This window comes from Anastrepha obliqua, chromosome 4, assembly GCF_027943255.1.
Source record: "Anastrepha obliqua isolate idAnaObli1 chromosome 4, idAnaObli1_1.0, whole genome shotgun sequence".
Classification (NCBI taxonomy): Eukaryota; Metazoa; Arthropoda; class Insecta; order Diptera; family Tephritidae; genus Anastrepha; species Anastrepha obliqua.
Window position 1 is genome coordinate 51,120,888 of NC_072895.1, and position 13,135 is coordinate 51,134,022.

The 13,135-nt window shown below is 37.8% G+C and overlaps 1 protein-coding gene across 1 annotated transcript in view; it reads left to right on the top strand.

The window, feature by feature from the left end:
- Positions 1-833: 833 nt before the first annotated feature.
- Positions 834-13,135, top strand: part of LOC129244139 (putative inorganic phosphate cotransporter) — a 36,176-nt gene continuing 23,874 nt past the window's right edge. Inside the window, exon 1 of the mRNA XM_054881753.1 lies at positions 834-870. Coding sequence (XP_054737728.1) covers positions 834-870 — 37 coding nt within the window. The remainder of the gene's footprint in view (positions 871-13,135) is intronic.

Sequence of the window (13,135 nt, forward strand, 5' to 3'; positions counted from 1 at the left end):
TATTGTTGGCTTTAACAGAAAGTTACGAACTAAATTTTGTAAAATGCTCTTGCCTCTGATGGAAATAAAGAGGGAGAGAGCTGGGAGAGTTCTCAATCATAGAGAGATGTCAATAGGAGTTTCGAAAACATATGAGCGCACGTCGAAAAGAATTAAGAGGTGGTGATATCTGGGAACCGCTATCCTGCTCTCACTGAATTTGACAGAATCAGCTGATTCGCTGACGAAATAGTATAACGTTTGTGCTCGTTTTATAATTTTTATATTCCTTTATTCATTTTTAATGCTACACATAAGGAAATTTCCCCTACAACGACGTTCTCCTTTATTGCTTATTTTTTGTTACGTCACAGCCAGAATTACCTGTCTTGTTTCCCTGATGATTCGGTGAGCGCTGCAAAATTAAAATTCACCGAATAATTGCCATTAACAACAAACACTTCACTACTCTTTTTATATTCAACTGCTGTTTTTCATATGAGTAAATAAATAAAACTGCGTTAACAAAGAGAAGAAAAGGTACTACAAAGAATTGAAATGTCAAAGCGATATCACAATTAAATAGTCTTTAGTGCGAACAGCCAATCGACACATTTAATCGATTCGTTTGCGGGTACTCGTAATCTAGGAAAGTGATGTAAAGTAATAAATACAATAGACGCTTTAAAAATTTGGAAAAGTTGCCAAACAGCTTTCATACCGAGAAGTGCTCATATAATAGGCACAGTGATATGGTCCTGGGCATTTAAAAAAAACGAAGAAGAGTTTCACTTGGCGAAGAAGTATTCAGTGAATAGTGAATTAAATTTTTAAATTTGTGGAAGTGTGGCAAAATGAGTGAAGAGATAAGTGCAGCGGAAATGGCAAAGGGTTAGACAATTTTTTGTTTTTATTTTATTTAATTTGTTTTGTGTATGTATCTTACTTCAGATCAAAAAGCTCGAAGTTTATTGAATATTTCAGAATTTATAATTTTGAAATATATATAGTTTTGATCAATGAATAAAAAATGTTAAAAAAATAATCAAAAATGTTAACTCACAAAAAATTGTAAATAGAAAAAAAAAAACCGTTATGCACTCAGTTATGCTCGCCACTGTATACATAATATATATGAATCTAAATATGTGGAAAGTGTATTTGATAATATGTTTTGGTTACTTATAATAAAAACTAAATATTTTATATTAGTTTTTTTTAAGACCAATTTATCGTCTCACAGCCTTTTTTCTAACAGTTTTACTTGGAGTTGCTCTCAATGCAATCTGGGAGACATAGAACTTTTTGAGGCACCAAGCCAAGGCTAGTTGTGCGAATAATTAAAATTATTTCGCAAAAGGTTTCTTAAAGTATAAATAATAAAGCAAAAATAAAATTAAAAATTTTCTACTGGCATATTTCTCAATACAGGTCGTCCTTAAATATATACTTTTTTTATAAAATTATTAAATTTTTTGTAATAAGCTCTAATTAGCTCAATTTCACCCATAGCCTGTGTTATATTGACTATGGTTTCAATCTATGGCTTCAATTTGTGCATATAGAAATGTTTTTTCCTCCATCAGTCCTCTCGGGAGCATAGAGCCTCAAGTCTTGCGTTGGTTTCGTTAATCTGTTTTGATTTCTGACAAGGTAGGTGATTAGCCTGCCGCTACCAGTCCTAAGTAGTGGGAATGCCAACCTGTCATCATTTCAATCATGCGATTTCGTTGGCCCAACCATGTCACCTCCGCGAGCGATAATACAATTCAACGAAATTAAAAAAAAAATTGTAATCCCTGGGGTCTCGTGGTATTTTTCCTAGCTTAGTTTTCAATAAGCCAAGTGATCCATTCTCTTTATATACAACATTTAAAAAAATTTAGATTTTTTTATTTTTCAATTTTTTCACTCGGTATAAGAAGTTGTGGAACAACATCAAGACGCACACCACAAATAGGAGGAGGAGCTCGACCAAATACCCAAAAAGGGTGTACGCGCCAATTATTTATTTGTTTTATATAAGAAGTTGGTTAGCTGTATATTTTTTCGAGTTTACTTTTACGGCCCTCGCCTCATTTGAAATGGTGTTTTGTGGGTGTTTCTTTAAAAGTGCAACGAAAGAAGATTTTTTATTTTTGTTTTCAGAATTTTGTCTTCTGATCTATTGCTAAAATCTAATTTTTTTGTTTTTGGCCATACGAGGTTGGTTCAAAAAGTTATCAGACACGGATTCCGGGACTCACAGGTGTCTGATATCAAAAAGACAAGAAGGTTCTTATTCAGTATGAATGTCATTGTAATTTTTTTTTTCGAATTCTACATCACTTAAATTTGATTTCATCAAAATCGGTTCAGAGGAACAGGCTGTGTCTATGTCCATTGTCCATGTGAAGATCATGTTTTAAACGCTGACAACTTTTTGAACGAACCACGTATGGCGAAAATTTTTTTTATTATTTTTTAACAATGAATCAAGAAATCAAATACTGAAAACAGAAACAAAAAATATTTTTTCGTTTCCGTCTTACACGCTTTTAAAGAAACACCTCTCCAAATGAGGCGAGGGCCTTAAAAGGACAATATTTGGGAATTACCTTATTTTACTTTTACATTACTTTATCCATAGAATTAGGAATATTGTTCCAAGTTTACTTATACGTTGTAATATAACCAAAACTATTTAGCGGATTTTCTAGTTGTATAACTCAAATTAAGCGTAAGGATAGAAACAACATTTCGAATTTATAAATATTTCAAATAATTTCGGATGATTTTGGATACAGTTTTGCCATAATATCTCAAAATTGTACTATATATAAAGTTAGAGCTACAAATTTTGAGGTTCTATAGGATGAAAAAATTACAAATACAAATATTTGGGGTAAAATACTTGCCTTCTCTTTCTCCATAGCCTATCAAAAAATACTAAGGACTTCATTCATTTTGTTGCATTGCGTAACCTTAACCGAAAATTGTTCATTTCAATAAAATTTGATAATTTACAACTGCTGCTAGAACTCGTAATTTGCCATGGTTATTTGGTTATCAGTTAATAATTAAAAAATAACAGGTTTGATATATTTTATTTTTTTCTATATGTATATATTTTAATGCTCCTAACAAAAAATTAAATCAGTAGCCATATTCTGTTCACTTAATAAACGCGTACTATTTACTAATTTTTTGATTATTTATCAAGATTTGACATTCAATAAGTGGAAGCAACCCCTCTTTTGCTGATAAACTATCAAAATTGTTAATGCTAAGTATTGACAAGTTAAAATTATATGTATGAAGAGCACGGCTGCATTTTCAACATTCGATGAAGGCAAAGATAACAGTGATACATTTCCTTTGATCGCATGGCAATACTTGAATAAATACTCAAACTTTGCACAGTCCGTTGGTTAAGGATTCGGTGACGCATTATACACAAAAGATCTGCTTACCTCTGTCGAGAGCGCACTGGCAGCATTAATTTTCCATGAATGGAGATCTCACTAAAACGCTTTGGTAACAATTACATTCTCCACGATTTTAGCCCCTATTCAATGCTAAAGTTCTTGGCTAAAGTTAATTATTTTTATGAAATGATACTTTTTTTCAATTTCAAACGTTTATTAACATCCATTTTCCGACCTTTCAAATCATGCCCATGTCTTTCAAACGTTTGGAAATGGTTTTTTGGGTCACTCACAACTGCTCTGCTATCATTTCTTGCATTTGACCATCATCTTCATCCAACAATGCTTGCAATTCGGCGTCGTCAAAGGCTTTCGGTGGCCGGCCACGGTTCTCGTTCTCCACGCTAAAATCACCGCTTCGGAATTTTTCAAATCACCTGAAGCTCTGTGCTCTACTTAGAGCATGTCCACCATAAGCTTCTATAAGCATTTGATGCGCTTGTGAAGCGTTTTTCTTCAATTGATAAAGAAAATCAACGATGTCCGCAAATCGTAGTTTGAAGGCACGAAATTCGACATTTTTAAGAGGACAAAAATGCATTGTTTTATGAAACGTAACAAACAATTAACTGAATATTGTTGACAGATGACAAACGAAAAAAAAAACAAGACATTTGGGAAGGTTTAAGAATACTCCTAGCGACATCTATGGACTAATACCTGAAAGTCTCATGTCATAAGTATATGGCTGGTACATATTATTAATATTCAACTATGTCTTGAGGGGTAAAAAAAGTGTAATCGACCACGAGCTGCCGCCATTGACAACAGTTTGGCGTATTCTTATATGCTTAAAAAACACATTTTCTTCCTAGCTGATTAGAACCGCCAGCTTGCTGTATCGGAAATCGTATGTCATCCGTTGTATGTGAAAAGAGCAATTCATTTCGCATTTGCACTTTTTGGTATTTCATGTGTCACAATTCGAAAAGAGATGTCACTACTCCCCGAAGAACGCAGCGGATTCGCACTTTTACCGAATTCGTATTAGTTCTAAAACGGTCGTTGGTTGGTTTAACTAGTCCTGGATTTTCCCTAAATGGAGATGATGAAAGGGTAAATGGCATGAATTCTGCGACGTTCAGATTTTCTAAGCATTTATGAATAACTTCTTTATAGAAAGTGAAAGTGGAAGAACTCCAATAATAACGAGAACAAAATTCGCAGTTGTACAACAAGATTTGTATCGACATTTCACTTTTTTTCTATGACAACAAAGCATCACTCAACAGAACCACACTTAATCAAACATAATTCTTATCTTATCCACTAACAATATTATATCAACAAACATTAACGTCACCACTTCGAAAATTTTGTCTTGCATTGTTGAGTATTTGAAAAAACAATTTTGTGCTAAAATAATTGTTGACATCTTGAAGTACTTTAGTAAAAAAATTATTAGGCTTTTCATGACATTATCAACAAGAATTGCATTGAATGATCTTCAAGTACGTATGAGTAAAGAAAACTTGAAGGTTTTGTTAATTATCTTCATATCTATTAGTACTTCTGCCGAAAATAGATTAGTGTACTACTGTGGGCAAAAAGTAAGGTGAATTTATTCTAGTTATTTTTTTCATGAGTTGGCAGCACTGTTAATAACATCTGGGCCAACTTTCATGAGAATGTCATTACCAGTAATATATTTACGTTTGTGTTTACCAAACGACCAAGAGTGCATTTTTCGATTTTTACAATGTCTGATTTGATTGAGCAGAGAAGTGCCATCAAATTTTGTTTTCGGAATGAAGTTTCGGCTGCGGAAACGTTTAGCATGTTGCAGAAGGCATTTGGTGACTCGACCATCTCGCAGAAAAATGTTTATAAGTGGTACAAAGACTTCAAAGAGGGTCGAGAACGTGTTGATGACTTGGAGCGCTCCGGACGACCATCGACGTCAACAGATGACCAACACGTAAACAAAGTGAAGGAGTTAGTGCTCAAAAATCGTCGGTTGACTGTTAAAGACCTTACTGATATGATCAGAATATCAGAAGGATCTGTGAAAACCATTTTAAAAGACCATTTGGGGCTACGAAAAGTCAAATCTCGTTTGTACCGAAAACTCTCAATTTTTTGGAAAAAAGTCGTCGCGTTGATGTGTGTGAAACAATGCTTTCAGACTATCAGAACAAGCTCAAATGCATCATTACGGGAGATGAGACTTGGATTTATGCTTACGACCCTGAAACAACCGGCCAATCAAGCGAATATCGTGCTAAAGGCGAGGTCAGACCGAAAAGAGCACGTCAAAGTCGTTCAAAAATAAAGGTCATGATGACAGTTTTTTCGATTTTCGTGGTGTGGTGCACTATGAATTCCTTCCACCTGGCCAAACTGTTAATAAGGAATATTATGGGTCGTTCACGTGAAGCAATTCGTCTAAAAAGACCAGAATTATGGGCCAACAACTCTTGGTTTTTGCATCACGATAATGCACCGTCTCACACTGCACTCGTTTTTCATGACCATTTCGCCAAAAATTACACGCATACCGTTCCGCAACCACCGTATTCGCCTAATTTGGCTCCGTGTGACCTCTGGCTATTCCCAAAACTCAAGAGACCACTCCGGGGAACGCGTTTCCAGTCGATTGAGGAGATAAAAGCTGAATCGAAGAAGGTGCTGATGGCTATACCGGAAATGGACTATTTGGCATGTTTCGGGGATTGGAAAAATCGTTGGCATAAGTGTATTTCATCGAGAGAGGACTATTTTGAAGGGGATGAAATTGATTTAAAGAATAAATAAAGATTTATAATTTTACAACCAAATTCACCTTACTTTTTGCCCACAGTGGAAATCTTTTTATGCAAAGTGGTATCACGAGTTTCCTGCGTTATCTTTTGGATTTTTTGATTTTTTTTGTTTACGTGGTATAATGGAAGGCTGTTGCGTCACATAAACACTCATGGGGTGTATGCGCCAATTATACAGGGTGGGCCAAATAACACCTACTAATGTTAAACTCAAATAGCCTTTGCAACAACCATATATTTTGGTTAATTGTTTGTATACATTGAATATATTTTATGGAATTATGTATGAAATATTGCATCAGACAAATGTCCACCATTTTTCTCGATACAAAGATTGGCTCTTTTTAAAGCGTTTTCCATTATACCACATATGGTTTCTAGGTGAAGGCTCAGTATTTCGTCTGAAATATTTTGTTTCAGCTGTCTAATAGTCTTTGATTTATTAAGATATACTTGTCTTTTAAATATCCCCATAAAAAGAAGTCGGGCGCAGTCAAATCTGGCGAACGAGGTGGCCAAGGGAAATCTGAATTTTTGGAAATCAGACATTCGCCAAAAATTTCACGCAGCAAGTCCATAGTTTGCCTAGTAGTATGCGCAGTTGCTACATCTTGTTGAAACCACAAATTAGGATACTGCTCCGCCATTGGCCCCAAAAAGTTTTCAATCAATGTTCTGTAAGAAGCTCCTGAAATCGAATCCGGCGTTTCATCCTCATTTTCGAAGAAATATGGACCGATAACTCTAGTGGCCATAACACCGCACCAAACAGTACATTTAGATGGGTGCAACTGATGTTGGTGTGTTGCCTTGTCTTTTCAGAGCCCCACAATTTGCAGTTTTGTTTGTTGACATAACCATTTAAATGGAAATGCGCTTCATCCGACATCAAAACATTATTTAAAAAATCAATTTGTGTGGCTAATTGTGTAAAACGAATAGCGTATTTTAGTCGTTGTTGGTGGTCTTGCGGTAGGGTTCCATAACAAATATCCAACAATTCAATTATAACCTACAAAACGAGAAAAATAAATATGTCAAAAAATAAAAAAAGTTATTTGTGCTTAACATTAGTAGGTCTTATTTGGCCCACCCTGTATATATACGAGTATAGGGCATCTAACTTGTAGGCATCTAATCTCTTCAAGATCCTAGTGTTTCCCCCGTAAATTTTATAGGCCATTACTGCTGTGGTAATTTCAATTAGGCTATCCATACGTAATTAATTCTTTGAAAGATGCTTCATGACAAGTAAAATGTTAAATGAAAGGTGGCAATGCTATTCATTCTAATTTTTTGGACTAGGTTTGATGTTTCATATGCACATTGGAAATTATCGAACACAAACCAAATGAATGAACGTCACACATAAGATAGATTCCATGCCGAGTTACCTAAGTATTTGGCCATTGTGGTAAATTTTTATGATTTTTTTTATTTGAGCATAAAGAAGAAGTTAATTGAAAAACTTTTGAAAAGAATTCAATAATTTTGAGATTTATTCATTGCTGGATAGTTTGGTAGAAAATTTTAGTAAATATGCTCGATTTATTTTAACATTTTCGCAAATCCTTTTTTATAATTTTTAATGATAAAATATACTAAATAATTTTTTTTCCATGTTTTCTGTTCCCTATTTGTGTGATTTCAAGAATGAAAAAAGCAACTCTTAAGCAACTTCAAGAATGAAAAAAATTTCATTTCATTTTTGTGAATTTTTTTTTTAAGAATGAAAAAAATTGCATTTCATTTTTCTGATTTTTTTTCAAGAATGAAAACAAATTTTAAAAACTTTGAAGAAAAAATACATTTTTTTCCCCATACATGTTTAAATTAAGCATATTACTATTTATAGTATTTAAAAAATTTAAACATTATAAAAATAATTTTTTCCAATTTTACTAAAATTTGTTATCAACTTTTTAGACAACCCAATATACATATTATAAAAGTACACGGTGGGCGACACCTCTCTCCGCCGGCAAGTGAACAGAGGCTCTCCGCAAGGCGGTGTTCTCTCGTCACTAATCTGGATTGCCGTACTTAACGGTCTGCTGGAGGAGCTGGAGAGGAGGGGTTGTAAGGTGATTGCCTACGCGGATGACGTGGCACTTATTGTCAGAGACAAGTTTCTAGATACTCTGATGGAACTGATGCAGGGTTATCTGAATCTAGTTATGAATTGGTCCGCAAATTGCGGCCTTTCCATAAATCCTCTGAAAACGGAGCTCGTCTTATTTACGAGGGACTCATTATTGACAGAGGTCTTACGTGGAAGTCAAATATTGAGGAGAGAATTAGGCAAGGCATGGCAAACATGTTCATGGATAGCTCGAAGTTGGACGGCTCAAACTTAAATTCAGGCTTCCGGACCTCTGTAGTGTTTTTCAAGCGGAGGTAAGTTAATATTTATTCCAATAGCCTAGTGGCAATGAGGGCATTGGGCTCGTGGCTTGTGCGTTCGAGAGTTCGAGTCTGGCTTCTTCCTCGATGGCATCCGAATACTTCGGCATCAGGCTCATTTGGGTTCCCGGTCACAGTGGCATCGAGGGAAACTGCTGGGCTGATGAGATGGCTAGACAGAGAACTTTGGAGACGGTTTCGTTGCGAAATGAGAGAATTGGGGTTCCCTCAAGAACCTGTGGTCTGCTACTAGAAAGATGGGCCTCGAGTCAACTCGGCGAGCGCTGGGCTAGTGCGCAAACGTGCAAGGTCGCGAGATCCTTCTGGCCACGGCTAGATCGGGGACGCTCGAGGGACGCTCGAGGGAACTCATAAGGCTAACAAAGCCCCAGCTCTCGAATTTGGTGGGTATCCTTACCGGGCACTGTCCGTTAGGTGTTCATGCGGTGAGACTTGGGATTGCCTCAAGTCCGTTCTGCACAAGCTGTCTTGAGAACGTGGTGGAATCATCTCAACACCTTCTTCTCAGCTGCCCTGCTCTCGTCTGACAAAGATTTAGATATCTGGGCTCTCAATTTTTCGCTACGCCTGCGGATATAGCGGGTCTAAATATCATAAATATGGTGAAGTTCATCAGTAGCTTGTTGCGGCTAACTACGAATGCAAATCAGCCACCGTCGGCGTCGTTGCCAAATGCATGGTCATCATCGTCTGTAATCCGAAGGCTCCTTCTTCCTTCCCTTCTCCTTTCTCCTCTCCCATGTATGGCATCACAACGGACTGATTTTCAATATTTGTCCAAGTGTGCTCTAAGCTAGGGAAGCCATTTAACCTAACCTTAGCTAACATGGTCGTGCGAAATTAATCACCTATCCGAAGATTTATAATTTTTCCAAATAGCGCCGTACGTCACTCATTTTTGACAATCAATAAAGTGCGTAAAGGTTAAAATAAAGACTTGAATCACTCAAAATCATTTTTATTTAGTAAAGGAGTTATTCAAAAAGAAAATCCAGGATTAATTTTGCGCCCCCTTGCACTAACAACAGCGTAACAACGGCTTGTAGAGCTTAATTTTGCGGGTGTGATATCAGATTTGTAGCTGCTATGTTTTAGCTATCAAACCAAGCGAAAACTAAGGAAAGAAGTTGAAGTAAAAATCACAATGAGAGAATAGAAGCTTTGCAAAGCGTGAACAAAAAATTACTGATTCGCTTTTGCAATTGTTTTTGCAAACAATTATATCGCACGTCATTTTAATTGATCCTTACAAGCCATAAAAAATGTTACTTTTTGTAATGCAAACAGAAACTGAAAGGCAGCAGTCAGTGTCAGTTGTTTTGCTTTTTTTTAATTCTGTCAGGTATTTCAACTTCTCAGCCCAAATTTTAAAAATTTTTTTAAGTATGCAGCTCTTTCTTTGTCCTGGGAAGAAAATGCGTTACAACGTCAGCGAGAATAATTTAAAATATTAGCGGAGTTTTGTAAATACTTGCAACTTGTACTTTTTAATGTTAAAATTCAATGGGCTATATATATTGAACACTGAACATTGTCATTTTTGAATGAAAAATAATATCGTTCAAATGACTGCCACGACTGGCTTTACAGTAGACCATTCGATCAACCCAATTTTTAAGCACATTTTCGATTGTTTGGGCTACAATTTCATGAATGGCAACTTCGATTTCGTGTTTAAAGCATCAATCGTCTCTGGATGGTTCGCATAGCATTTGTCCTTAACGGCACCCCACAAAAAATAGTCCAACGGGCTTAAATCACAGCTCCGAGGCGGCCAATTGATATCGGAATTCAAAAACGGTAGCCAAAAGTTCGAGTGTAACTTTGGCAGTGTGACAAGTTGCACCGCCCTGTTGAAACCAAATGCCGTCCATGTCATCCTCTTCAATTTTTTTCGCTGACTTTCGAAAAAAAATGGCCCGATGATTCCGCCAGACCAAAAACCGCACCAAACTGTGACTCGTTGTGGATGCATTTGCTTCTCTACAGTAACGTGTGGATTTTCTGAGCCCCAAACCCGACAATTTTGCTTATAGACGTAGCCACCGATGTGAAAATTAGAAAAGAAGAAGAAGACTCACCACTTTGGAAATAGTTTTTCAATATTTCCCAATTTTGTTCAAGTGTATAGCGTCCCATTTCGTAAATGTCAAACCTTTAAGTAAATTATAAACACATTTGACATGTCATTTGTGTTACCATTCTCAAAAAAATAGGTGGTTCAAAAAGCAAACGCTATACGGCCCACCCTGTAATTTCATGCCAACAATTATTCTAAACAATCTGATTAAAAAGTTTGAAACATGGGAGAAAATTTGCAGAATTTTTATAATTTTTGAAAAAAGTTTGCAAAAACGATTAATGTAATTTTAGTTGTATAATGAGTTCGACTTTTACACAAAATTAATAGAAACTAATGTCCTCGGCAGGCAATGGCAAACCTCCGAGTGTATTTTTGCCATGAAAAAGCTCCTCATAAAAATATCTGCCGTTCGGAGTCGGCTTGAAACTGTAGGTTCCTCCATTTGTGGAACAACACCAAGACGCACACCACAAATAGGAGGAGGAGCTCGACCAAACACCTAACAGAAGTGTACGCGCCAATTATTTATTTTTTTTTATTTTAATAGAAACTAAATAAACAAAAGTAAAAAGTCAAAACTAGTCAAAACGTCGTACACCAAATTTTATTATCCACGAAAGTGTATACCGTATGATCAAAAAGTACCAGGAATGTTAAATTTAAACGAACCGCGCACGTGGAATCGAAAAAAGCCTCATATAGGGAATTCTGCAGCGGTATTGAATCTCTGAGTGACACGGCGAAGTTGGTTAGGATCCTGAAAAGGGACCCAACGGCAAAGCTGGGGTCACTTAGGAAATCTGATGGCTTCTTCACGGAGCGGAAAAGTGAGACACTCAGCTTGCTGATGGAGTCTCACTTTCCTGGTAATCAGATAAGCATCAGCCGGCAACAGCCCTTATTGATAGAGGCAGTTGTCAGAGCTGCTACACCTTCTCGGCATGACTGGTTCGTTGCCAGATCTGTGGTGAATGTGGCCGCCATTCGATTTGCCATCAAATCTTTTGGCGACTACAAGTCGCCCGGACCAGATGGCATATTTCCTGCCATGCTGAAGGAGGGTGCAGAGTTCGTGACAGCAGCCCTGAAGAAAATCTTCTCGGCATGCCTGGCACTGGCTTACATACCACGCTCTTGGAGGATGGTGAGGGTCGCTTTCATCCCAAAGGTTGGAAAAGACGACTACACCAGCCCCAAAAGCTTTAGACCAATCAGCATGACCTCTTTCATGCTGAAAAGTCTCGAACGACTAGTGGAACTGCGCATACGTCAGAAGTCGCTGAAGGCTCACCCTCTGTCTCTATTTCAGCATGCCTATCAGAGTGGAAAATCCTGCGAGTCGGCACTGCAAAACCTTGTTGCTAGGATAGAGCTGGCCATCGACAGGAGGGACTACGCTATGGGTATCTTTTTAGACATAGAGGGGGCGTTTGATAATGCCACTTTTGATAGTATGTGTAACTCTGCTAGTAGACACGGCGTAGACCGGGTGCTAGTAAATTGGATTCGTTCGATGCTGGCCCAAAGAATCGTTTCGGTGCGAGCAGAGGAAGATCTGCTGGTGTCATCTGGGGTTAACAGAGGCTGCCCCCAAGGCGGTGTGCTGTCTCCGTTGCTCTGGTGCATGGTAATCGATCCTCTACTCACCACCTTAAACGATTCGGGAGTCTACGCACAAGCATATGCGGACGACGTTGCTTGTTTGGTAACAGGCTCTTCGCTTATGAACATCTGCAGGAAAGTGCAGAAAACTCTGGATCGGATTGACACTTGGTGCTGTGCGAACGGGCTGTCGGCAAATCCCGCCAAGACTGGTATTGTCCTCTTTACCAGAAGGAGGAAGCTTGACGGAATCGTTCTGCCAAAGCTAAAAGGAGTCACAATCCAGCTATCCAAGGAAATTAAATATCTAGGAGTAATCCTCGATAGTAAGCTCCTATGGAAATCACACGTTGAGACAAAGGCAGTCAAAGCGCTGACAGCTTTCTGGCAGTGCAAAGGTGTCTTTGGGAAAACGTGGGGTCTCTCTCCCAGCAAGGTCCTATGGATCTACACAGCTATGATAAGACCCATTATCACCTATGCATCAGTGGTCTGGATGAGTAGACTATCCCTAGTGGGAGTCAGGAGGACCTTATCGAGACTACAACGCACTGTTGCACCGGAGCTTTTCCGACTACTTCAGGTCCGGCATTAGATGCTCTGATTGGTTTACCACCACTTGATGCTCTCATCCGAGGAGAGGCCCTGAAGGCCATCTGCAGACTGAAACACAGTGGGAACTGGTACGGCCCTTGTCCGGCATTGGAACACAGAGAAGGTATGGACATCGATCCAACGATTCTCGCCATGCCCCTTGACTCAATGCCATCAAGAGTCGTACTTGAAAAGAGATACAGTGTAGTGCTTCCAGAGGCTCA